This window comes from Meles meles, chromosome 20 (genome assembly GCF_922984935.1).
Source record: "Meles meles chromosome 20, mMelMel3.1 paternal haplotype, whole genome shotgun sequence".
NCBI classification, from domain to species: domain Eukaryota; kingdom Metazoa; phylum Chordata; class Mammalia; order Carnivora; family Mustelidae; genus Meles; species Meles meles.
Window position 1 is genome coordinate 2,197,326 of NC_060085.1, and position 25,198 is coordinate 2,222,523.

The following is a 25,198-nucleotide window of genomic DNA, read 5'->3' on the forward strand; positions in this document are numbered from 1 at the left end:
GGCGCCCTCTGGTGGCCGCTGCGGGGAAGCCGGACCCGGGGCGAGGGCGGGAGCCGGGGATCCCGGGCGGAGGGGACTGCGCTGGTCCTGGAGGGCGCGGTGGGAGCTGACCCGGTGCAGGCAGAGGAGGGGGCAGGATCCGGGCAGTGGGCGGCGGGGAGGCGGGGGAGGCCCTGCCACGGCGTCCGCGCACCTGGACGTCGTGCCCCCCGCGGCCGGCAGGCGCCGCTCGCCAGCCTCTGGCCTTCCCCGCCCACCTGCAGCCTGACCGCGTCTCTCCGGGAGGGCCTCGCCTCCGCTCCGGCAGGGAGACCGAGGCACGCAGGGGCCAGTCGCCTGCCCTTGCGCAGCAGCCGCGGCTGTCCCGCCCGGCGCAGGTGGGGGCTCCAGGACCGCGCAGGGCCTTTGTCGAGCCATCGGGAGAATTTCAAGGCGGGAGGCCTGCAGAGCCCGTTCCCACGCCCACGAAGCCTGCCCTGCCGGCCCGTGGACCGACACCTGGGCTGCTGGGAAGGACGCTTCCAGGAACACAGGTGTGCGGGAACCTGTCTTTGGGGTGGAAACCCAGCAGTGGGCCACTGGATGGAGACTTCTTGTCCCGTCCAAGGAAATGGTTCATCCACTAAAAACCTGGTATCCCCGCGTTGCCTCTGGGCCACCTCGCGCGGGGCATGACCTCAGCTGTGGCCAAGGGCAGGGTCCAGGGACGGACAGCCATGGCCCTCAGGGGCCATACACCCAGCATCGGAGGAGTGGGAGGTACTTGGAAATGATGTAAATATCCCATTCCTCATTAAGCAGAAAAGACTTTTTTTTTTTTTAAAGATTTTATTTATTTATTTGACAGGCAGAGGTCACAAGGAGGCAGAGGCAGGCAGAGAGAGAGGGGGAAGCAGGCTCCCGCTGAGCAGAGAGCCCCATGCGGGCTCGATCCCGGGACCCTGAGATCATGACCTGAGCCGAAGGCAGAGGCTTTAAGCCGCTGAGCCACCCAGGCGCCCCCAGAAAAGACATTTTAAAAAGATTATTTATTTGAGGGGCGCCTGGGTGGCTCAGTGGATTAAGCCGCTGCCTTCGGCTCAGGTCATGGTCTCAGGGTCCTGGGATCGAGCCCCGCATCGGGCTCTCTGCTCTTCAGGGAGACTGCTTCCTCCTCTCTCTCTGCCTGCCTCTCTGCCTACTTGTGATCTCTCTCTCTTTGTCAAATACATAAATAAAATCTTAAAAAAAAAAATTCTTAATAAAAAAAAAGATTATTTATTTGAGAGGGAGAGCGGGCACAAGTGGGGGAGGGGCAGAAGGAGAGGGAGAGAGAATCCCAAGCAGACTCCCTACTGAGTACAGAGTCCCGCGTGGGCCTTGATTCCAGGACCCCGAGATCATGACCTGAGCCGCAACCAAGAGTTGGCCGCCCAACCGAGCCACTCATGCACCCCAAGCAGAAAGGACATTTTTAATACCAGAGAAGCAGCAAGGAGTATGTCGTCTAGGAATAAAGGAGAGAGGGAGGGAGTAAGTGCAGCCCATGAAAACTCACCACAGCGGGTGGGTGGGAGTGCAAATCGGTGGGTGACTTTCGCAAAAGATAGTATCTGGGAGGGGCGCCTGGGGGCTCAGTTGGTTAAGCAGCTGCCTTCGGCTCAGGTCATGATCCCAGCGTTCTGGGATCGAGTCCCACATGGAGCTCCTTGCTCAGCAGGGAGCCTGCTTCTCCCTCTGCCTCTGCCTGCCTCTCTGCCTGCCTGTGCTCTCTCTCTATATGTCTGACAAATAAATTTTTAAAAAATCTTCAAAAGAAAAGAGAGTATCTGGGAAACATCTCATAACCTAGCCCTGCCACACATAGATATTTGCCGCCAGAAAATCAGATGGAGGACAGTCATCAGATGGTGTGTGCCAAGTGCCCGCTGCTGGCTTACTCAGGGCAGCCCCGAGCTGGAATTTAACCAGGAGGAAGGGGAGGAGAAGGAGGAAAAGAAGAAGTAGTATAGAAAGAGGTGGGGGGTGGGGAGAAGAAGAAGAGGAGGAAGAGGAGGAGGGAGAGGAAGAGGGGAGGGAGGAGGGAGAGGGAGGCGGGGAGAAGAGAGAGAGGAGGGGGAAGGGAGGACGGAGGAGGGACAACAGGCAGGGCAGGGAGGAGGGGGAGGGGTGTGGGAGGAAGGAGAGAGGGGTGCAGGAGGAGGGAGGAGGAGAAGGGAGGAACCTTGATCTCCACAAAAATGAGCAGGAGGATCGTAGATCCAAATGTAACCTGCAGGGGCGCCTGGGTGGCTCAGTGGGTCAAGTGACTGCCTTCAGCTTAGATCATGATTCCCGGGTCCTGGGGTCAAGTCCCGCACTGGGCTCCTGCACTGGGAACCTGCTTTTCCTCTCCTCCCTGCTCGTGCTCTCTGTCTCTCTCGCTCAAATAAATAAAATATTAAAAATTAATGAATGAATTTCATGTGTAAAATGGTAAAACTCGCAGAAGAAAAGAAGAGAGGACATCTTCGCGGCTTTGGGTTTGGGGAAGAGTTCTCAGAAAAAACGCCAAAGGCGTGATCATCCACAGAGTTGAAAAAATGGGTACATTGAACAGCATCGAAACTGAACATTTTGCTCCACGAAAGACACGGTGAAGGGGATGAAAAGCCAACCTGCAGACGGGGAGGAAGTATTTGCCGACCGCATACCCAGTAAAGGACTCGTATCCAGGCCATACAAAAACGCTCCAGACACAGCCACAGGACAACAACGCACAAAAGAAACAGTACATCACACGACTAGATCCTTCCCTGAGGAGGCTACACGGATGGGGCCTACACACCTCAGCCGGTCCCGTAGACGAACTCCCCAAGGAGACGCCTTCGCGCATGTCTTGGAAGCGCTAGAACGAAGCGTGCGCGCCCCACCGCGTGTTGGAGAGGCCGCCGCGCAACCAGGCGTGTCCTCCTTCCCCGCGGGCCGGGCGCAGTGGTGCGGCGGTTTTGGGGAGCCCTGAGCGGTGTGGTGCAGGCCCCGGGCCTCCAGATCCCACCTCGAGGGATTTATCCTGGAGAAACGAGCGCACTGTTTGTCGGGGCCGACTTCATCACTCCGCACCGGAGACATTGCGCCGTCTTCTGCGTAAACCTCGCTGGGCGGTGCCCCACGCCCCGCTTGCAGAAACTAGGGGTCCTAGACGCTCGGAATCTCAAACGCTAAGGGAGAGACCCCAACCTGAAGAGCTACCTAAGACTAGGCTTGCCTTGAAACGACAGCCTGAAAAATATTTTAAACTTCATGGCTACGAAGATCAGTGGTTTCTGGGGGCTGGGGCCCGCGGTGAGGGTCTGACCACCCAGAAGGGGGGACCCTTTTCAGGGGCTGGAACCACATTCTGGCCACTGTGCAGGTGATAATTTCCATGACTCTGACCTTGGTCGAAACTCCTAGGACCGCACACCCAAGAAAGTGAATACAGCGCCACGTCGATTTTAAGAAATCAAGGACAAGAGAAATGTTATTACCAAAAAGTCTCCCCTGGACACAGAGCGCCATGGAAGTCGGAGCCGTGGGGGCCGCTGGGCAGAAGGAAGGAACATCTGGGCACCCTCCTGGGGTGACGACATCCTTCACCTTCTCCTGGGTGCCGATCACGTGGCTGTCGGTTTCACAACAGTTTATTAGATGGTACATTCATGTTTTATGCATTACGAGTGTCTGTGTGTGTCTTAAAAACATGCACACAATTCCCGAATGAACCAGAACGGGACAGACGCCCCGAACGGCGGCCGGTGGCTGGCGCGGGGGGGGGGGGGAAGGAAGCAGCTCGCCTGTGTTAAGGGACCGGAAGGGAGATTTCTTTTCAAGCTGGAGAGATTCACAGAGGCTGGTCCTCTGGCTGGCAGAGGGGCTGGGGGGTTGGAGGAGTTGGGTCGTTTCCTCTGAAGCCCCTGGGAGCCACGGAGGCTGGTAAGCCAAGGTCCCACACCCTGGTCCTGTTGTGACATGTGGGGGACTGGTGTCCCTTTGGGAAACACTCAGTGGGGGGCCAGGGGGCGCTCTGTGTCCTGCGCCTGGCACTTGCCTCCGCTCCTGCTCCCGCGTCCGTGACTCAGCCGGGCCTCCCAGTTTTGCCAAGCTGGTTCTTTCTGTTCCGCGGCCCTCCCAGCTCTGCCTGGCTCAGACTTATTTCTGCTTTTCTTCATCTGCCGCGAGACTGGGAAATCAGTTGCTCAGGCCTCCAGCCTCAGGGAGCACCTCTCCTCACAGCCATCCGGTTGTGGGAGGGAGGGCGGGTGAGCAGGGCAGCGCCTAGCACCCCGGTGACCCATTGGGGGGCCCCTATCGCACTTCCCATCTGCCATTCGTTATGAATCAACAGCAGAGAAAACCGCATGATCTCGCCAGCCGGGCATGGGGGAGGGCGGTCGGCAGCTGCTGTGTGATCCAGGCACTTGGTTCACCCTCTCTGAGCCTTGCTGCCACCATCAGAGAGGTGTCCAGAGGCTCCTGTTATCTCCAGGGGCAGGGGTTTTCACGAACTTTCTAGAGCTTTCTAGAACTTCTCAATGGGGATTCTGCACCCAAACAGGGCAAAGATTTCTGGGACTGGAGACACCCAAGTCCTCCCGTTTTGCTGTGAGTGTCCGTCCAGGAAGCAGCTGTGCACTCCCCCTAGCCTCTGGGTCACTGTCCTGCTTCTAGTGGCCCCGTGACCTTGTCGGGGGAATCCCTGACCTCTCCCTGCATGGCTTAGGTTCCCAAGGTCCCCCTGTGCCCAGGCTACCTGTCCAGCTCCTCCTCCTAGTGCCACGGGTCATCCGGTCAAGGTGACCTTCCTTGACCCCCTATTTAGAGCCCCCAGCCCCAGCACCCCAACATCCCCTACCCCCTGCCTGCTCTGCTCTATTTCTTGTTCCGAGCGGATCACCACCCGACTGGCTGGAATGTGTCTGAGAACTGGGTTTTGACTGGGTCTCTATCTAGGATGTTAGGCGGGGAGACCGCAGATTCTGTCCTTTTGTTCCCTGTCGTGCATACAACGGTGCCTGGCACACAGTAGGCGCTCAATAAATGTCCGCAGGAAGGAGGAAGGGCCCCTCCCCAGGGCTGCTTGGTCAGCGTCTAGAGCCTGGGGCCTCACCAGCTCCCGGGCCCGGTCATCCTCCCCCCGCCGCCGCAGGGGCTGCCCCAGCAGGTCCCTTCCTGACCCCGCGCCTCGGTTTGCTCATCCGCACACGCACACGGCGGGTAACAGGAAGCCCCACACGTGGGAGCCCCCGGCCTTCGGTGCTTTTTAAAAAAGATCGTTACTGGCCTTCGGATGATCTCTCCTAATTGGCTCGGAGGAGGGGAAGAAGGGGCAGGCCCGGGGCCAGCCTGGAGGCGGCGTCAGAGGCCCCGGGGAGGATGGAGTCCACGCCTTCTCCAGAATGAGGAAGGAGGACCCAGCGGGCGCTGCGGGAGGCAGACCCGAGGTCCCGGCCTTTCCTCGCAGGCAGCCCGCCCTCCCCGGGGGCACCCACCCTCAACCAGTTCGGCAGGGCCAGGCAGGCAGGTCTGGAGATGGGCGGGGAGCCCTGAGCCTCCACACCTTCCCGGGCTCCTCCTCCTGCCTCCGCCCGCCTGTGCCGGGCACTCAGGCCTCGCCGCGCGGGGTGCCCGGTGCCTGAGGCCGGGACGTCAGGGGTGCCTGGGGGTGACCCCCAGAAGAGTGCGGTCCCCTCCCCCCCACCGCGGGCCACTGCCAGGAGCCCTCTCTGGGCCAGCAGGGCGGGGTGCCCTCCCCGGGGGGGCCGGGGCCATGCGGCCTCGTGCCCGCTGAGATCCCACCATGGCCCGCTCGCTGACCTGGCGCTGCTGCCCGTGGTGCCTGACGGAGGATGAGAAGGCGGCCGCCCGCATCGACCAGGAGATCAACAGGATCCTCCTGGAGCAGAAGAAACGGGACCGTGGCGAGCTGAAGCTGCTGCTGCTGGGTGAGCAGGGCGGGGACCGGGACGGGGACACGGGGACACGGCGTGGACCAGAACCCCCACCAGGCCAGGAGAGTCTGGGAGCCCATTTCTGGGTGAGGAGACTGAGGCGCAGAGACATCCAGGTCCGGCCATCTCGAGGGGCAGGTGCGGGAGTGGAGGTGGCCCCTGGGGCAGCAGGTCCAGCCCGCCCTACCGGCTCCGGCTGCAGCGGCCTGGGGCGGGAGGGAGGAAGGGAGCCATGAGCTCAGCTCTGCAGCCCGCCCAGGCCCTCCCGGCTGGAGTCTACACAAGCCCTCCTGCCCTCTCCCCGGCCACGGGCCCGCCCCACAGAGGGCTCGACTCTCCGCAGAGTGCCCTGGGCCCAGCATTGCCAGCGGGCTCCGACTGACTGACGGACTGAGGGACTCATTCATTCGTTCATTCAAGAGACAGTGAGTGACTCCTGGGGCGCAGCAGCCATGGGCAGGGGCGACGTCCCAGCCGCCGTGGACCTCATCTCTTGCCACGAGGGAGACCGATGTTAGCCCAGACACCAACAAACAGATAAAATAATTTCCGGCAGCAAGAAGAGCGAGGAGGAGGAGAAAACAGCGTGGAAGGGAGGAGTGGCGGGGCTGGTGGGTTGATAGGGCGGCCCGGGGAAAGCTCGAGGGCTCGTCCAGCTCACGTGACCGCTCCCCACAGGCCTCACCCTGTGCGGGACATCCTGAGCCCCGGCAGGGACGGGAGGGGGTTGGGCTGGGCAGGTGTGGGGTGTCGCAGAGTCACGGGGGCTGGCCGGCCGGCCCTGGGCCAGGAGGCTGGCCACCTGGGCGGTGCCCTCGCTCTTCCCTGGTCAGTGGGCGGGGCCCCGAGGAGTAGAGACATCGGACCCCTGGGATCGCACCTGCATCAGGGCCGGTCTCGGTCTAGTCCTCTCCGTAGTTCTGGCAAAAAAACAATTTAGTTTTCCAAGGCAACTGGCCCCGGGGTGGCCATCCAGGTCCAGCCCTCGGCCCCGCGGCCTCTCAGACCACAGCTCTGGCTTCTCCCTCCTATAACCCTTGGCCGGCCACTTGGGTTCTTTGCCTTTTTTCATGGACTGTTTTGTTTTCCTTCAACGTTGGTAAAATCGCCAATGAGGCTGTCTGAGCCTGGAAGCTTCTAATGAGGAATTTAATTGCTTTAGTAGCTATCTCGGATTTCTTCAGCCCAGGTAGGCTGTTACAGTAATGGTAGGTATGGTACCGGATGTGTGATTGATTACCTTTTAATAATAATAGGATTAGGGCTAGCTAGGCTATTTCTTCTCGAGTGAGTTTTGGTTGTCGATGCCTTTCAAAGCACTCGCCCGTTTCTTCGAAGCTGTCGAAGTTATGGGAGTTCCGTTGTCCACCAAACCCGTCATCATCCTTTCCAGGCCCCGAGCATTTGGGGCAGTGCCCTCTCTTTGGTGCTTCTGCCTGCTTTTCCTCGGTCCATCAGGCTCGGGCTTATCAGCGTCAGTGAGCTTGTCCTTGCACACCTCAAGTTCGCACACCCGAGCCTCAGGGCCTTTGCACAGGCTGTTCTTCTAGGAGCAGAACACCTCTGCAGCCTGGCGCTCTCACTCCAGGCAGCACGGCCCAAGTGTTGCCTCCTCGGGGAAGTCTTCCCAGACTCGCCAGCTACAAAGGCCCCCCACCCTTCTCTTTCCTCCACTCGATTCATGGGATCTTTCTTCCCAGCACTCACTCACTCACCCTCTCTTAGACTGGTTCACTGTTTTCCATGGTCTGTCTCGCCAGGGACACAGCAAACAGCACGAAGGTGGGGACCGTGTCTCTCTCGTTCATTCCCAGGTCCCCAGCTTCTGGCCCAGGAGCACGGTGACCCCGACAGAGAGCGGATGCCCAGAGCAAACTTTATAAATGAATAAGGGAATGAGTGCGTCCTGTTTCAGGGCGATGTTCCCCGGAGCTGTGCCAGAGCTGGGGAGGGGAGGTCCCCGGCCCCACACGGCTCAGACCGCTGCCCAGCCAGCCCCACTCAGGAAGCCCCTTCTGCTGCTGTCAGGTGGGGGGAGGGGAGCTTGTCCACGTCCCACACGCTGCTGGTGGCCCTGTGGTCTGTGATCCCCACCTCCCCCGCCATCCCCAGCCCTGAGGGCGGCCTCCACACCACCCTCCCTTCTTGAAAACAGGAATTGAATCCAAAAGTTATTTTTTCCTGGAGGTGGTTGATCTTTTTGAGGAAGCAGGCTGGGGGGCCAGGAGCCTGTCCCTGACAGGAAGCCATTGGCGTGTTGGGGAGTGGGACGCATCAGAGCGAAGCCATCGGAGGAGCTGGTTCTGCCCACAGCGCCGGAGGTAGATAAGATGGGGAAACTGAGGCTCAGAGAGGGGACGCGGTGAGCCCAAGGTCACGCAGCCCGGATCAGAACCTAGAATTCTGGGTCCAAAGCCCAAGCACTTGACCTCCCTGCGAACGTGCCCCCTGGAGAGAAAAGCCCCGATTCCTCAGTGACAGATGGGGAAACCGAGGCCCAGGGAGGTGACAGGATTGGTCTGGGAGCGGCAGCCAGCCTGAGCCTGAGCTGGGCGTGGACGCTGAGCTGCCGGCGGGCCGGCCGCCCAGGCCTGGCTCCCCGAGCCCCCGAGGCCCCGTTTCCTGGAGCTGCCGCCCCCCAGGGAAGGAGCCGCACGGGTGTCTCGTGATGCCCAGGGTTGGCACAGCTCTTCCCGGTGTCTGCGAGGTTCCACTTCCTCATCCGTCCCCAGAAGGAAGCAGCCACTTCCCTTCTGGCCCGCCAGGTGGGCAGAGCTGTCCGTGCGCCCCCCCGCCCCCGCCCCACCGAAGCCCCCCGGGAGCCTGGGGCTGAGCAGAGCCGGCACCCTTCGTGGCTTCAGGACGGTCCTGGACTGCAAAGAGAACGGGTTTCCACCCGCTGGAGTTTCCGCCTGTGACCCATTCGTGAGTCACAGGATCCCTGGTGCGGGCAGTGACCGGGATTTTTTTTTTCCTTTAACAAATCAGAGGAGAAGAGAGAAACATCAAGTTAGCTGTTGCTCTCTGACGCCTGGGATTGACTCCGCACTCCCCGGGGGAGACCGAGGCCCCCCCAAGCCGGATGACGTCATCTGGTACTCGGACGACGTCGTCTGACTCTCGGGTGACGCCTCACCCGGCTGGCGGGCCGCATCCCATTTTGTTGGTTTAAGGGCTGTAAGGGCTTGAGTTTGCTGCTGGCTGTGGCCCTAGGAAAATCACCTCCCCTCTCTGACCTTCGGGCGTCTTCTGCAGATGGTAAGCCAGTGAGGTCGTGAGAGGACCGGCTGAGGACGGGCACAGGCGGCCTCGGCCCAGGGCCGGGCAGATGCCAAGCGTTAATCCCGCTCCCCGTGATTATCGTGACGGGGAACGTCCCGGGATCCCACTTAAAACCCAGGAGCTCTGGGCTCAGGCGGAGTGAGGTTTGCGTCCCAGCTCGGCCACTCATCTGCTGCATGGCCCACAGCAAGCCCACCCGGGACTCCGTTTCCCCACACGAAGAGTGAGCCGAGAGCCGTCCTCCGGTCAGGGGAGGCTGTGGCCGTCGGTGCGAGCTGGGCCCGGGGCTGCGGTACTCGCACGCCGGCCCGCAGGGACGCTGGACGCCTCCCTTCCTCGCACCCAAACATCCCGCGGTCTCAGACACGTGCGGCTCCGCACTGGACGGTTTCAGCCCGTGGACCCGTGGCGTGGGCTGCTCGGGTGCTCGGGGGGGAAACGTCTTATTTCGGAATAATTTTAGAGGTACAGAAAACGGGCAAAGGTAGGGCAGAGAGTTTCCGTCGACTCCTAAACGGCTTCCCCTCGCGCTCGCGTAGCGGAGAAGCACGCTTGTCCCGGCCGAGAACGTCCCTGGTTTTCCGATGGGGCCGTTTCCCTGCTCCCCCGTCCGTCCCCTCCAGCACCTCACGGCGCGCGAAAGCTGCCCACCCTCTCCGCTTTTCGATTTGAGACACTTTCAAACCTCGCGGAAAAGGGGCGCCCGATTCTTCTGCAAATGTTGGCCTTTTACCGTGTCGCCTCGGTCCTCCCCGTCTCCCTCCCTCTCTCTGTGCACACCCTCCGCGTAACCAGGTATGTGTCTAGTCGTCATTTCGATAATGCACTGTCCCATCTACAGTCTGTTTTGTGATGTTTTCGCGCGTTTAAGAAGACGTACTCATGTCTCCCCCGGAACTGCTTGCAAGTAAGTTGCAGGCCTGACGGCTTTTTACCCCTAAATACTTGACGGGCTTGGGGCCCCCCCGCCGAGCAGCGAGGACCGGAGCAGGTGGCGGCGGAGACGGGCACCAGCCCAGCCCGCACACCCGACTCACAGCGCGGCCGCTCTCCCCTTTCCCTGCTGATGTCCCTCAGGGCAAGAGAAAAGCTGGTCTTTCTCTTGGACCTCGAGTCCCATGGACTTAACAAATACTGGTTTCACCCGGCCTGCCCTTGTTGCCCTCAGATATGTGGGGGTACAGGGCTTCTGGGGGGCTGATGCAAGGCAACACCTTCTTTTCTCCCCGCCCCCCCCCCGACCTCCCTCTGGTCCCTCTGCCCGTTTCCTCTTTCTGGGCTCCAGCCAGACCACCCCTCCCTTTGCTGCTGCTTCCTGTCCTCCTTCCAGTCCGCCGTCCTTTCCCTGGAAGGACCCACCGCAGTGTCCCCCAGGAGCTGGGCAGGGCAGGAAGGTGTTGGCGGGACCTCCTGGTACCACACTCCCTGCCTGGCTCACACTGACTGGACAAAAGAGGAAACAGAGGCACAGCAGGAGGAAGGGTCCGAGCTTGGACAGTGGCGGGGTTGAGCCTTGGTCTCTGACTTTCCAGCCCAGGCTGTGGGAGATCCTAGTGATACTGTGGCAAGCCCAGGGCCGGCTTCCTGGGGGTGGGACCAGGGTGGGCCCACAGCGCCCCGGGCTCAGAAGGGCCGCATCTCACACTTGGCCCGTAAGTTGTGTAGTTGGCCCTGCGAGGACCCCTCTGATCCCTCAGCAAGGTCTTGTTGACTCTGTCCCCTGCATCGCTCTCAAATGTTCCCTTCTCTCCACCGGGTCCAGCCTGCCCTCGCCCGCCACAGTCTGTCCTTGCTACAGTAGCCGCCAGAGGATACCTGCGAGGACCTGGGTCAGGTGTTCCACTCCCCACCACCCTCCGGGGCTCCCACCTCCCTGGGGTCAAAGTCGAAGTCCTCTCCTGGTCCCCTAGGCCCTGCACCACCAGTCTCCTTCCCTCCCTGCCCTCCCGCTCTCCCTCTTTCTCCCTCCCCCATTCTGCCCCAGCCAAATGGCCTCTTCTCTGTTCCTCCAAAATACAAGGCCTGATTCTGCCCCAGGGCCTTTGCACGGGCTGTGCCCTCTGCATGATGTGCCTTTCCTCCACATTTTGGCACGAGAGCAGCCTTCCCAGACTTCCGATCTCAATTCTACAAATTACCTCCCCTGAGAGGCCTTCTCTGGCATTCAGCTAGAGTCAGCTAAACACTATTCATTCTATTCTATTTTCCTCACTAAAGTTTCTCCACCTGGAATTACAGCAAATAATAATAATAGTGATTCTTACTGTAGTCAAGGCAGCGACTGCTGCTAACAGTGAACCCTAGCTGACGTAGCTGGCACTGTCTAGGCATCCTGTAAGCCAGGGCTCCACGAATTTTTGTGTACAAGCAGATAGTAAATACTCTCAGTCCCAGGGCCCGGAAGGCCGATCTACCTGTATCGAGGACACAGCCGTAGATCGTTTGTATGCACACGGGCACGACTGTGTGCCAATAAAACTTTATTTGTGGACACTGACCCATGAATTTCACATCATTTCTGTATGTGATAAAATAGCCTTTTCCAAAAAAATTCCTTTCCATCATTTAAAAATTTAAAAACTACAACTGTAGAAAGCATCCGAGGTCAACGCCGGCCACGCAGAAACAGGCGGCCCGCAGGACAGTTTGCTGCCCCCCCCCCCGACCCCCGGGAGCCCCTCACAGTGAACTCCTCTCCTGGGAGCTGGCGGGCAGGGTATGTTGCAAACCCCATCTTACAGCGGGGGAAACTGAGACCCGGAAGGTGAAGGCAATGGTCCCGGGTCGCAGAGCGCGGCCCCGGCCAAGCCAGGATTGGGGCCGTGAAGGCATGGGGGGGTGGGGCGCGGCGGGAGCCCCGGGGCTGAGCTGCCCGTCTGCCTCCCCAGGGCCCGGCGAGAGCGGCAAGAGCACGTTCATCAAGCAGATGCGGATCATCCACGGGGCGGGCTACTCGGAGGATGACCGCAAGGGCTTCCGGCCCCTCGTCTACCAGAACATCTTCGTCTCCATGCGGGCCATGATCGAGGCCATGGACCGGCTGCAGATCCCTTTCAGCAGGCCTGAGAGCAGCGTGAGCATCCCGGGGCCTCCCCTCCTGGGCTTCAAGCTGGGGGCGGGAGGGCTTTGGACCTCAGGGTGGGACCATGTCCCTGGGGACTCCCAAACCCAGGCTGTGTCCACTAGGACTCCCAGGGCAGGAATGCACCCTCAGACCCCAAAGTCCAGGACCGTGTCCCCTCAGACTCCTCAGGTCAGGATCGTGTCCCCTCAGGCCCCCACAGGTCGGACCCCCCAGGTCAAGACCATGTCCCCTCAGATCCCCAGGTCAGCACATGGGGCGTGGCCAAGTCCTTTGGGCCCCCAGATCATATTAGGTTCACCCAGCACTTTCCTGGGGGTCTTCCGTGCATCCCAGGCGACTTGGCAGCAACTTCCCTCTCCTGTCTCCCCTGTGGACCTCCTGGCTCGGTCATCTCTCCCTGGCCCCCACGATGGCCAGGGCAGGAGTCCTGAACCAGCCCCGGTTTCACTGGGGAAATGTTTGACTGAGTCCTGCCCATCCTGCTGCGGGAGGGCCGCTGCGCATGCACACGTCACATCCCTCTCTCATTAAATTTTATTCGGGGGGCGCCTGGGTGGCTCAGTGGTTTAAGCCTCTGCCTTCGGCTCAGGTCATGGTCTCAGGGTCCTGGGATCGAGCCCCGCATCGGGCTCTCTGCTCAGCGGGGAGCCTGCTTCCCCCTCTCTCTGCCTGCCTCTCTGCCTGCTTGTGATCTCTCTCTGTCAAATAAATAAATAAATTCTTAAATTTTATTCGGTAACGCCTCCCACGAGCTCTGCCCTCTTAACCGATCTCCACGTGCACCAGGCAGGGCTGGTGACGGCAGATTGCTGGGACGCATTCACCTTGCCTAACTACAACTCCGTGCCCTTTGGACGGCCGCTCCCCGAATCCGCCCTCCGCCGGCCCCATTCCGCTCTCTGCATCCATGGGGTTGCCTGTTCTAGACGCCTTGTGTGAGTGGGACCCTGCAGTCTTTGTCCCTTTGTGACCAGCTTATTTCCCTTGACGTGGTGCCCCCCATGTTCATTTGACTGGTTACCTATTGCACAATCCCCTTCTTTTATGAGGCCGTGTAATATTCCCGCACGTGTGTGTGTGCGCGCGCGCATGTGTGTGCATGTGTGTGTGCGCGCGCGCCGCGTTTCCGTTATCCATTCACCTGCTGGTGGATATTTAGGTCGTTTCTACACCTGGGCTGCTGGGAATGGTGCTGCAGGAAACACGGGGGATGCTCATGTCTTTCCAAGATCCTGATTTCAATTCTTTTGGTTAAACACTCGGAAGTGGAATTGTGGGATCCCGGGGTAGTTCTCTTTTAATTTTTTAGAGGAACCTCCGTGCTGTTTTCCACAGCGGCTTCACCAGTTTGCATTTCCCCCCAGTGGGGCGCAAGGGCTCCAGCTTCTCCACATCCCCACCGGCACCTGTCCTTTGTTTGCTTTTTCTAATAGCCATCCCGTCAGGTGTGATGTGACCTCACCTTTCTCAAACCAGAAAGCTTCTGATTTTGAATTTGAGCTGTTCCGAGGACCTCGGAAGACCTTCCCCACAGGGCTGGTCAAAGAATATGGTCGATTAAAAGGGACGAGAGCTCTCAGAATGTGCCTGGAATGTAGTAGGGCACAATAAGCATGAAACCCCTTCCAGCTGGGAGCCGTCGTCCCCATCTCCTAGATGCAAAACAGGAGGCTCAAGGAAGGGAGACACTTGGCTAAATTTTCACAGCCCACAGTGGAAGACCAAAGATAAGCACCTGCTATCCACCCCAGCGGAGACACCAAACTGTCTCCAAGCAGGAGTGTGTGAAGAGTTCTGCTTGCCCCAAATCCTAGCCAACGCCTGATGCTGTCCCCTCGTTGTAGCCGTTCTGGTGCGTTCTTGGTCGCGTTGGATTGTGGTTCTGATTTGCATTTCCCTGGTTGCACACCTTTTCATATGCGTGTTGGACACTTGGAAATTCCATTTTTGTGAAGCACCTGTTCAAAACTTTTGCCCATTTTTGTTTTCGTTTTACTGTTTTTTTTTCTTTTTCTTTTTTTAAAGTATCAGGTCTTTTCTTACTGATTTGTAGCAGATTCTTTGTATGTTCTGGATATGAGAACTTTGTTACGTATTTTGCAAATATTTTCTCCCCAACCGTTCCTTGCATTTTCATGGTGTCTGGGTGAATAACTCTTAATCAGAATGATGCATGTCAGTCTTCTGGTTAATAACGTGTTATTGGTGGGGGAGGGCGGTTGGAACCAGATTGAGATGTTTTTCCACCCCAAGGTCATGATAAAACTCTCTATTGCTGTCTTTTAAAGGGAGCTTTGTTGTTTCATATCTAGATTTACATTCCACATGGAACTGATTTTTGAGTAGGGTGTGAGGCAGGGATCATGTTGCTTTTGTTTCACCCCCCCCTTGCCTTGCTCCCCCCAGGACAGAATTCAATCATGCTAATGTCTCTTCTGCTTTTCCCACTGTACCACGGTCTCATCTTTGTGAGTAATCAGGTGTTCAAATGTGCCTGGACCCACTAATGCTCGCTGTTCTGTTCCATTGGTCATTTTATCTACCTTTGAGTGACTATCACTTCATGTTAACAATTGTAGCTTCCTAATATCTAGGTTTCGAGCCTGCTGGTGTAAATCCTGCCACTTCGTTCTTCTCCAGTATTGTGTGGGCTACTCCAGGCCCTTTTGCATTTATGCATGAAGTTTAGAATTACCTTTTCAATTTTTTTTTTTTTTAAGATTTTGTTCATTTATTTGACAGAGAGAGAGAGAGATCACAAGTAGGCAGAGAGGCAGGCAGAGAGAGAGAGGAGGAAGCAGGCTCCCTGCGGAGCAGAGAGCCCGATGCGGGGCTCGATCCCAGGACCCTGAGATCATGACCTGAGCTGAAGGCAGCGGCTTAATCCACTGAGCCACCCAGGCGCCCCGACCTTTTCAATTTTTACAAACACACACACACACCCCTTCACACCTTTCTGGGGTTTTAGTAGAATTGCATGGAATCTGTAGATTAATCTGGGGAGAATTAGAAGCTTAAAAAAAATGCTGAGTCTTTAAATCCACGAACATGGCCCAGCCCTCTGATTATTTAGCTCTCTTAAATTTTTCATAGCCATGTTTTCTACATTTCAGTGTAGAGGGTTTTCACATCTGTTGTTAGATTTATTCCTCGGTATTCGGTATCTTTCAGAACTACTGTAAATGGGATTTACATTTTTAAAAAATTTCCACTGGTTCATGGTTAATATACAGCCTCCCATGTGATTTTTGTTTATTGATCTTGAATTCAGGGACCTTGCTAAGTTAACTTGTTTATTCTGACAGCTCATCTCTAGGCTGTTTGGGATTTTCTTTTCTTTCTTTTTTTTTTAAGATTTTATTTATTTATTTATGTGACAGACAGAGATCACAAGTAGGCAGAGAGACAGGCAGAGAGAGAGGGGGAAGCAGGCTCCCCGCTGAGCAGAGAGCCCAATGTGAGGCTGGATCCCAGGACCCTGGGATCATGACCTGAGTCGAAGGCAGAGGCTTTAACCCACTGAGCCACCCAGGCGCCCCTGTTTGGGATTTTCTACCTATAGTCATGTTACCTGTGAATAACCACAGCATAACATATTCCTTCCCAAACCTGACACCTTTCCTTTCTTTTTCCTGTTGTATAACACTGGCAAGGACCTGATATGGTGTTAATTAGAGATCGTGGAAATCTTAGTTACATTCCCAGTCTCGGAGGAACACACAGTTCGCATGCACGTGCCCAGATGCACAAGCACACACATGCGGATTCACAGGCATCTACGAGCCCACAGGCACACACACCCGCGTGTGTGACACACCAGCGCACACACCCGCACATGCACAGGCCCACGCAGGAAGTCTGAGCGGCACGGACGCCGTCCTGCTGGAAAGAAAGGAGGAGAGAGGGAGCGGAGGTTGCTGGGAGGAAGAAGGGGAAACACGCGGGCTGCTGGGCCGGTGGCTCAGGCTGCGCGTGCCTCTATGTCCCCGAGAGACCTGGCCACAGGGCTTCATTGCACTGCCTGGTCTGTGGTGGGAGCTCCCATAGCAACTTGCCCCCTAGGCATCCAAGAACCAGAACTGATGTCCCCTCTGTGTTCTCTGCTGCCCCTCTGCCCTCTGTCCAGGGACACACAGGTGCGGACCAGAGCAGAGAGAGGGGTGGAGGACTGCGGTGTGGGGGGGCCGGGGGGAGCTCCCTAGCAGAGAGAGGCAGTGACTTGCAGGGATGTGTGTGGCCCCGCCCTGCCGGGCTGTCCTGACGTTCCCTGTGCTTCCCTCCCCAGCACTACGCCAGCGTGGTCATGAGCCAGGACCCCTACAAGGTGACCACTTTCGAGAAGCGCTACGCCGTGGCCATACAGTGGCTGTGGAGGGACGCCGGCGTCCGGGCCTGCTACGAGCGCCGCCGAGAGTTCCACCTGCTGGATTCAGCTGTGTAGTGAGTGCGGGGCCTGCAGGCGGCAGGGGTGGGGTCGGGGCACAGCTGAGATGCGGCCAGGGATGAGCTCCTCGCGGGGATCGCTCTTGGACAGTCAGGGTCCAGGCCGGTGGGCTCCGGCTGTGGGACGTGCTGTGGGGCGGGCTGGCTATGGACGGTCTTCCTCCAGAGTGATGTCGTTCAGGGGGCACTGGCCAGCCGTGACACCATTCCTGGGGTGACATTGCTCGTCATCACACAGTCACACTGTCCTGAGTACGATGTTGGGCATCTAGGGTGATTTGACAGCTGGGACTTTTCTTGAGACCGAGCCACTGGGTGACAGCTCCCCGGGGTGGACTTCCCCCTGCCCGCGCCAACTGAGACTGTTCTGAGTTCATACTGTTCTTGAGGCCACGCTGCTTTTCACCCTGAGGGTAAATCTGCTTCTTCCCGATGCTCCCCCAGCTCAGGGTGATGCTCTGGGCCACCTGCAGAGCCAGAGATCCTGGCCCCTCCCAGAGCAAGGGCCTCACTGGGCTTTGGGGGGGGGGAGTCTGAGAAACAAACTAAGGCTGCAAGACTGGGCCTCCGGGCTCCTCCCTCCGCAGCTACCTGTCCCACCTGGAGCGCATCACTGAGGAGGGCTACATCCCCACAGCCCAGGACGTGCTCCGAAGCCGCATGCCTACCACCGGCATCAATGAGTACTGCTTCTCCGTGCAGAAGACCAACCTGCGGTGAGCTCACAGCCCAGAGCTGAGAGAAGTTCCCTATGGGAGGGCAAAGGATGAGGAGGGGTTTCCCGGTCCCAGTCCTCAAGGGGCTTCCAGGCTGAAGGGCGCAGAGCCAGATCTAGACACCCTCAGCCCCTTATGGCCAGGTCTGAGGCTGGAAGATCCCAGAGTGGGGCAACCAGAGCTCTCGGAGGGCACGTTTTCCTAAGGAGAGGACGTTGGTATTAGGGCATTGAAGGATGAGTAGGAGTTCACTAGGATAAATCTTGAAGGGCTGCTGGCTAGGGGGAGCAGAGACTTTGTGGTCAGTGATATTCCAGAGGGATTGATTCAGGGCTGGGGAAGCTCAGAGGGTGATCTTCTTGGGGGGTGAGAATGGAGGTCAGGAGACTCAGGAGGGGGCAGGAACCACGATCCAAGCAGGAAGGGTTGGTAAGGGCAAGGGCAGTGGTCATGGGGACGGAAATGTAGGGATGGTGCAAAAATCGTTTTGCATGTGGAAGGGGCAGGACTAGATGAGTGTAAGAATCTGAAAATCAAGGTGATGGGGTCAGCGTTGGGCCATGGTGGTGGCGGCAGCATGGAGGTATTCGATGAGACAATGAAGTCCTTTGGGGCACTAGGGTCTGAGGAGTCTGGGGCATCCGGCGGGTGGCTGGACACACACAGGCCTTAGCTGGAAGGTGGCGGTGTAAGTAGCCAGTGCAACACGGGCTTATGCAGGGAGAATGGTGGCCAGCGTCAAAGACTAAGACGAGGTCAGGAAGAGCACACTGAGAGAAGTGACTTCTGGGATTGATGACCTCAGCAAGCTCCGTGTCTGTGGGCTCATGGCGGGAGCTGTGGAGGGTGCAGAGGGAGGGCTGGACACAGGGCTTGTGTTCACTTCCCCCATATTGACTCCCACGCTTCCCCAATGGACCCCTCAAACATGCTCTGACGGCCTTTTCCTAGTCCTCGCAAGGATGGTTCATCATTTTCCGTTTGCTGTCGGCCTCCTCCCCTGATGGAGAGTCGCACAAGGCCAGGGGATGAGCTTGATTCTCCTGCTTTGCTAGTGATGATGAGCTCAAGATCAGAGTGGAAGTTGGTGAATGTGGGAGGATGAGTGGAAAGATGGAACGTGAACAAGTGGGTGGACGGGTGAGTGTATGTGTGTGTAGATGTGCCGAGGTGGGTGAATGGGTGAGTGGATGGACGGATGAGTGGATGCGTGCGTGGGTGGGTGGGCGGGCGGATGGATGGTGGATGGCTGGATGGTGGATGGGTGGATGGATGGATGGATGGATAGATGGGTGGGGATTGGATTGGTGGATGGAAGGATGGATGGATGGATTAGTGGGTGGGTGGATGGATGGATGGTGGATGGGTGGGTGGGCAGATAGATGGGTTAATGGGTCGGTGAATGGGTGAGTATGTGCGTGGGTGGATGGATGGATGAGTGTGTGGGTGATGGATGGATGGGTGGGTGGGGATTGGATTGACGAATGGATGGGTGGGTGGATGGATGGATGGTGGGTGGCTGGATGGGCGGGTGGGCAGATGGATGGACAAATGGGTGGGTGGATGGGTGAGTATGTGGGCGGGTGGGTGGACAGAGGGAAGGACAGATGGGTGGGCACGCGGGTGATGGATGATAGATGGTGGGTGGTTGGACAGACGGACGGACGGATGGATGGGTGGGTGGGTGAGCATGTGGGTGGGTGAATTGGTCAAAGTTTAGGAATGAGCGTAGAGGTTGGGGAAGCTCACAGGAGAGTCTGCGCTGAGGTGTTAATTTTCAGGGGGGAAGCCTTGAGTGTGTTCTTAGTCCAGGGACAGAGCGAACCCGTGGAGTGAGGGCTCAGAGGAAGCTGAGACTCTGAGACGGGAGGCTGGCAATGGCATCTCTCACACCTGTCTCAATCTCCAGAGCCCTGCTCGCCGCGCACCCCTCGTTCTGCTCGGAGGTTTCAGGGAGTCTGAAGAGGCCCAAAAGGGTTTGGTCTCAGGGATCAGGAGCCACAGGCACCAGCCCGGGTTTCCATACAAAGGGGCAAGTCCCTTCTTGCTCTGGGGCTTCTGGCATTTCCTGTTGGCTGCCTGGGTAACAGTCCCGTTCCCGGAAATGACGAAATGACACAAGCCTTGTTATCAGTGACCCACATTTCTTAGAGGAGAGAAGAGGAAGACGGGAAGGCTCAGGCTTTTGTTGCGGTGTGTGGAGGTGGAGTCTGGGCCCTTGCCCTGGGCCACACACAGACGGGATGGTGTTGGCCCGGACAGAACAATGCGTGAGTCACAGATGGGGAAACTGAGTCCCAGACTGTTCTGCAGTTGACTTCAGGTCACCCGCCAGAACCAGGGCAGACCCCGGATGTGTCTGACTGCTGCCTTCTGCCACGGGGTGGAAATCAGGCATCCCAGCACTGAAGCTCAGCAAAGTCTCCCTTCCCGTGCCTCAGTTTCTCCATGTGTAAATGACCCAAGAGTAACACCTGCCCCACGGGGCTGAAATGCATTCACCCGGGAGAGGCATTGGCCCGGAGCCTGGCGCTGATTCCTGCTGCTATTAAATATGGATCTTGACATGCCCCAGATGTGCCTGGGGTCCAGGGTGCCATGGCAGGGGGTCCTGATGAGGTCTGGGGGGGGGTGATCCTTGGCAGGATCGTGGACGTCGGGGGCCAGAAGTCAGAGCGCAAGAAGTGGATCCACTGTTTCGAGAACGTGATCGCCCTCATCTACCTGGCCTCGCTGAGCGAGTACGACCAGTGTCTGGAGGAGAACAACCAGGAGGTGAGGACCACCGCGGGTGCAGGGCACGCTGCCTCCTGCTGGCCCCCGGGTGCGGAGCTGAGCACAACACCCCGCTGCACTCTTCCGTGGTCAGAACATCGAGTCTAAGACAGATCCACAAACACCCCGGCTCGCTCTCTCGCTCTCTCTCATCCTGAGACGTGGCCCCCAGGAAGCACAATGCAGCTGGCCTTGGAAAATGGGTCATGCCCCAGGGAGAGCGTCTTGCTTTTATTCAGAAAGGCTGGGCATTGCTCCTTTGTGAACCCTTCTCCTAATTAGGACCTCGCTCGCTTCAGACATTTTTTTCACTTTTAGGGGTTAAAGTTTCACACGCCCAGTCTGGGGAATCCAAGGGTCGATGCTAAAATTTGGACTGTCAGACAAAATGCAACAGAATGAATTTGAGGTCATTCTGCCACAGATCGTGGTCGAATGCAGCACACCACCCCCCCCCCCCCCCCGCTATGTCCTGGTTTTCTGGGGCTGCCGTGACAAAGTGCGACAGCCTGGGGGCCGGAGCCATAGAGAGACATCTCCTCTCCCAGGGCTGGAGGCCACACACCGCAGATGGTCATGTCAGCTGATCCTTCTGCGCCCGTGAGGGAGACTCTGTCCCCAGCTCTCCCTACTTCTGGGGGTCGCTGGCTGTCCTTGGTGTCCCTGGGCCTGGAGACATGATGCCCCACCTCTGCCCCTGTGGTCACATGGTCTTAGCCCCATGTATCTCTATCCAAATGTCCCCTCTTTATAAGGACTTCTGCCATGGGAGGTGACAATCTACTATGACCTGTTCTCAACTAATTACATCTTAGAAAACCCCTATTTCCAAATAAGGTCCCATTCCAAAGTTCTAGAGGGAAATGAACTTGGTACGGGGACACCAATCAAGCCAGTAGAGGCACACAAAAGCATGGGCACAGCCCCTCTGACCCAGGCAGGAGCTGGGGAGCCCCACCTCCACATGGGGGGGAGGGCTCCGGTGTGGGCCAAGCTGGTCACTGGAGCAATGACTTACCTGTTCCCCCCAATCCAGAACCGAATGAAGGAGAGCCTGGCCCTGTTTGGCACCATACTGGAACTGCCCTGGTTCAAAAGCACATCTGTCATCCTCTTCCTCAACAAAACTGACATCCTTGAGGAGAAGATCCCCACCTCCCACCTGGCCACCTACTTCCCCAGTTTCCAGGGTGAGTGGTTCTAGAACTTTCTATACCCTTCATCTCCCGAAAGCAGCTCCCAAGACAAATGCTGGTCCAGACTCTACCTCGGCTGGAGTCAGTGGAGTTTCATATGCGATGGGAGAGACCTGAGGTCCAGACCCAAGTCGTGAGTCTCGGTGTCTCCCCTCTGCAGGATGGGGAGAAAGTGACAGCTGCCATCATTCTTGATGCGGTGTCTTCAAACAGGGGCCTCTAAGGCGGCGGGTGTCATAGATCTGTTGCGTGTGGGTCTGCCGTAGAGTTCATTGTTATAAGCCACACCTGGAAGGCAGCAACAACTATTTCCAGAATCAGTCTGGATCTTGGAGACTTCTTTTTTTTTTTTTTTAATCTTTTGTAGTCATCTTATCTCTATCTAAGATAGCAGATGCAAAAGGAAACCAGTGCCTGACCTTTGGACAAGTCCTTCCAAGGCACAGGGCTCCGTTATCATTGATATGGCAACTGTCTTCCACGCGGTACCAGTCGTAGCAATGGTCGTGTCTCGGTGAGGGCGTGTGAATCAGGACTATAACCCTACCCTGGGCAGGAACAGGTTATATTCTGAAGAGAGGGGAAGTGGGGTTTGGGTGCATCCCAGAAAGGGGTGAAGGGGCTCGAACTCTCCTTGGAGGGCCACTGAGAAGGGAGTTGTGGAAGTACCCCAGCTGAGCGACAAACCGCCCGCTAAATTAGGGGCTTAACATAGCCCTTTGACTCCACTCACGTTTTTGCGCTGCAGGAACTTGGGAAGGGTTGAGGCGGGTGAGTTCATCCTTGATGCGCATGGCATCAGCTGAGGTGGCCGCGAGCGAGATACCCCTCCGACTTCTAACACTGTGTGTCTGATCCCTCTGCGCCCTCTTCCTCCCTGCCTCCCCCTCCTTCACTCTCCCTCTCTCTCTTCCTCGCCACTCTCTCCCTCTACACGCCTCCCTGGCCCCATCTGGTGTCTCCTAATCCAGGTCCCTTCATGAACCTTGGGCTTCCTCACAGCATGACTGTTTTGGGGTGACCAGACTCCAGCCCCGGGGGGGTTGGCAGGGGGAGCCTCAGAAGTCCCAGATGGTAAGAGGTGCCTCACTCTATTGGTCAACCAAGTCACTGGGGCCAGATCATACTCAAAAGGAGCCAAAGAGACTCCCTTCTCGACAGCCAGATGGCACCCACGTACAGGGAGGGGAGTGATGGCCGCCATCCTGGAGACAAGCTGGCTTCATTTTCTGGGGCCCAAAACCAGGTGGCAGGAAACCACCGAAGTGTATCCCCCTCAGGTAATGAGGCCGGAAGTGCGAAATCAAGACGTCAGCAGGACTGGTTCTTTCTGGAGGCTCTGAGGGGACATCTGAGCTAGACATCTCCCCTAGCTTCTGGTGTTGCCTGCAATCCTTAGGGTTCCTGGACTTATAGACACAGCATTCCGATTGCCTCAGCTGTCACACAGCCGTGTGTGTGTGTGTGTGTGTGTGTGTGTGTGTGTGTGTGTTTCCTCTTCTTTTTTTTTTTTTGTGTGTGTGTTTCCTCTTCTTATACGGACTCCAGTCATGGGCTACCAGGCCCACCCCAATCCAGTATGACGCCATTGCAGGCTAACTAATGATATCTGAAGACCGTATTTCCAAATAAGGTCATGCTCTGAGGCTCTGCGTGGACACGGATTTGGGGGAACACTAGTCACCTCAATACACAGGCTGCCATGGCAGATGCCGTTGTAAGCTTGGTGACATCATCATGGGTGTGACCCTTGACCTTGTCAGGTCTCAGAGCCCACGGGAGCCCTTCTCAGCCTATCAGACCCAGAAGATTTGGGGGCCTGGGGGACAGATGTCAGCTTATTCCAGCATGGCGGACATGGCCAGGAGAGGTTGGGGGTGGGGAGAAAGTGGAGAGTTTTGAAGGATTATTTCTTTCACATCAAAGGAAATCTTCATGACTCACCTTTTTCTCCCAGCCATAGGCTGGAGAACTCTTTGCCAACTTCTGGCGCTCAGTCCTTCCCTCTTCTGTACTAAATAACATCTGTGATTATAACAACAGCTCACGCATCAAACCCCATCGGAAGCACCTAGTGCAGCAGAATTCCTTCTTCTCACCACGTGGAGGTGGGGAAACCGAGGCACAGGTTTGCACAGGAGGTGCAAACACTTGCCAAAAGCCACACAGCCAGGGAGTGGCAGAGGCAGGATTCGAACCCAGGCAGTCTGGATCAGGAGCCAGCAGCCTTACCCCCTGGGGATCCCAGCTTTCTGGAAGAATGCCAACAACTTTCGCATTATTGAATACAGAGCCCTCTACGTGACTGCATTGAATCCTCACAACTCTGGGCGGCTGGGGACAGTTGGGATCCCCATTTTACAAGTGAGGGAACTGAGGCTCACAGCAGTTGCAGGGACGACCGAATAAGGCAACCCAACGAGGAAGTAGCAGAGCCGGGCCGTGGGCTCTGGCTTGAGACAGAAACACAGACACAGACACAGAGAGGCTGAGCATGTCAGCGGCCTCCCCAGGGTGGCCATCCCTCCCCTTCTCCTGGCCTCGGTTTACCCATCTGCCCCTCTCAGGGAGACCTTTGTCCGCAGCTCCAGGTTCCCAGCCCCTCAGTGGCAAACCCAGCCGCGTGAGCGTCTTTCTTTAAGACGGTTCTGCCCAAAGTCCCAGAGCCCAGTCTTATTGGTTCATCCCAGGTCATGTGTCACACCCGAGTCCATTCTTGAGGCTCCCATTGGCTGGACCTGATGGTCATGTGACCCTGTAGAAAGACCAAAGATGGCGCCCGCCTGCTGCCGTGCTGCATCGTTCTCGCGGGCCCCGCCGCCCTGATGTGGTCCACGTCCGCGGCCCAGGAGGGAGAGTCCCGCCCGCCCCGCGGACCGCGAGCCCTGACTGCCCACCCCCTCCCCGCAGGCCCGAAGCAGGACGCGGAGGCAGCCAAGAGGTTCATCCTGGACATGTACACCGGCATGTACGCGGGCAGCGTGGACGGCGCCGACCGGAGCAGCAGGGGGCCGCGCTCCCGGCGCCTCTTCAGCCACTACACGTGCGCCACGGACACCCAGAACATCCGCAAGGTCTTCAAGGACGTGCGGGACTCGGTCCTGGCCCGCTACCTGGACGAGATCAACCTGCTGTGACCCAGGCGGCGCTGCCCCCGGGCTCGCCCCGCGCGTGGCGGGCGGGACCTGCGGGCGGCCCGGGGCTCGCGGAGCCCGGATGTCCCCGTCGCGCAGCCGAGGTGCGGGCGGCGCGTGGGTCGCGGGCTGAAGGCCGGTCGCCGCCTGCTCCTTTCCGGCCCTCCCCAGGCCCTCCCTTGGCTCCGTTTACCTCCCGGAGAGGGAGCACACGGGCCGCTTGGGATGGCAGGGTGCAGGCAGAGTGAGGGGGCCCTGCCCTGGGCCGGGGACCCCACGGAGGCGACGCGCCAGCCCGGTGATGGGGGGGAGGGGGACCCTAAGGTCCCGGGGCGGGCTCTGGCGCCCCCTGGCGGACGGCAGGCGGCGCCTGCCAGCCGGAGTCCGGAGAGCGCGGGAAGAGCGACCCGAAAACGCTGTCCCTTCCAGAGTCTGTGCATCCAAGTGTGTCTCGCCCTGTTTCCAGACCGGGGAGGCTGAGGCGCACGGGCTTCCCCCACTTCCCAGGCTGGGGGCCCGGCGCTGCGTCTTACGACCTTTTCTATATTTATTCCCTCCCCTCTGCGGGGCCCCTGCGAGACATTAAAAACAGGACAGGCTGGACACCTGTGAGTTCTTG

The 25,198-nt window shown here is 58.0% G+C and overlaps 1 protein-coding gene across 1 annotated transcript; it reads left to right on the forward strand.

Moving 5' to 3' along the window:
• Positions 1-5,216: 5,216 nt before the first annotated feature.
• GNA15 (G protein subunit alpha 15) lies at positions 5,217-25,198 on the forward strand. Its single transcript, XM_045991953.1, has 7 exons — positions 5,217-5,942; positions 12,119-12,303; positions 16,601-16,755; positions 17,346-17,474; positions 20,120-20,249; positions 21,286-21,439; positions 24,356-25,198. The coding sequence occupies exons 1-7, from the start codon at positions 5,798-5,800 to the stop codon at positions 24,580-24,582; spliced, it is 1,125 nt and encodes a 374-aa protein (XP_045847909.1). The 5' UTR covers positions 5,217-5,797; the 3' UTR covers positions 24,583-25,198.

Excerpts from the sequence above, each read along its gene's own strand:
- GNA15 (XM_045991953.1), top strand. The coding sequence starts at position 5,798 with ATGGCCCGCTCGCTGACCTGGCGCTGCTGCCCGTGGTGCCTGACGGAG. Across the intron at positions 20,250-21,285 it reads TGGAGGAGAACAACCAGGAG|AACCGAATGAAGGAGAGCCT; the intron begins GTGAGGACCACC and ends CCCCCAATCCAG. Across the intron at positions 21,440-24,355 it reads CTACTTCCCCAGTTTCCAGG|GCCCGAAGCAGGACGCGGAG; the intron begins GTGAGTGGTTCT and ends CCCTCCCCGCAG.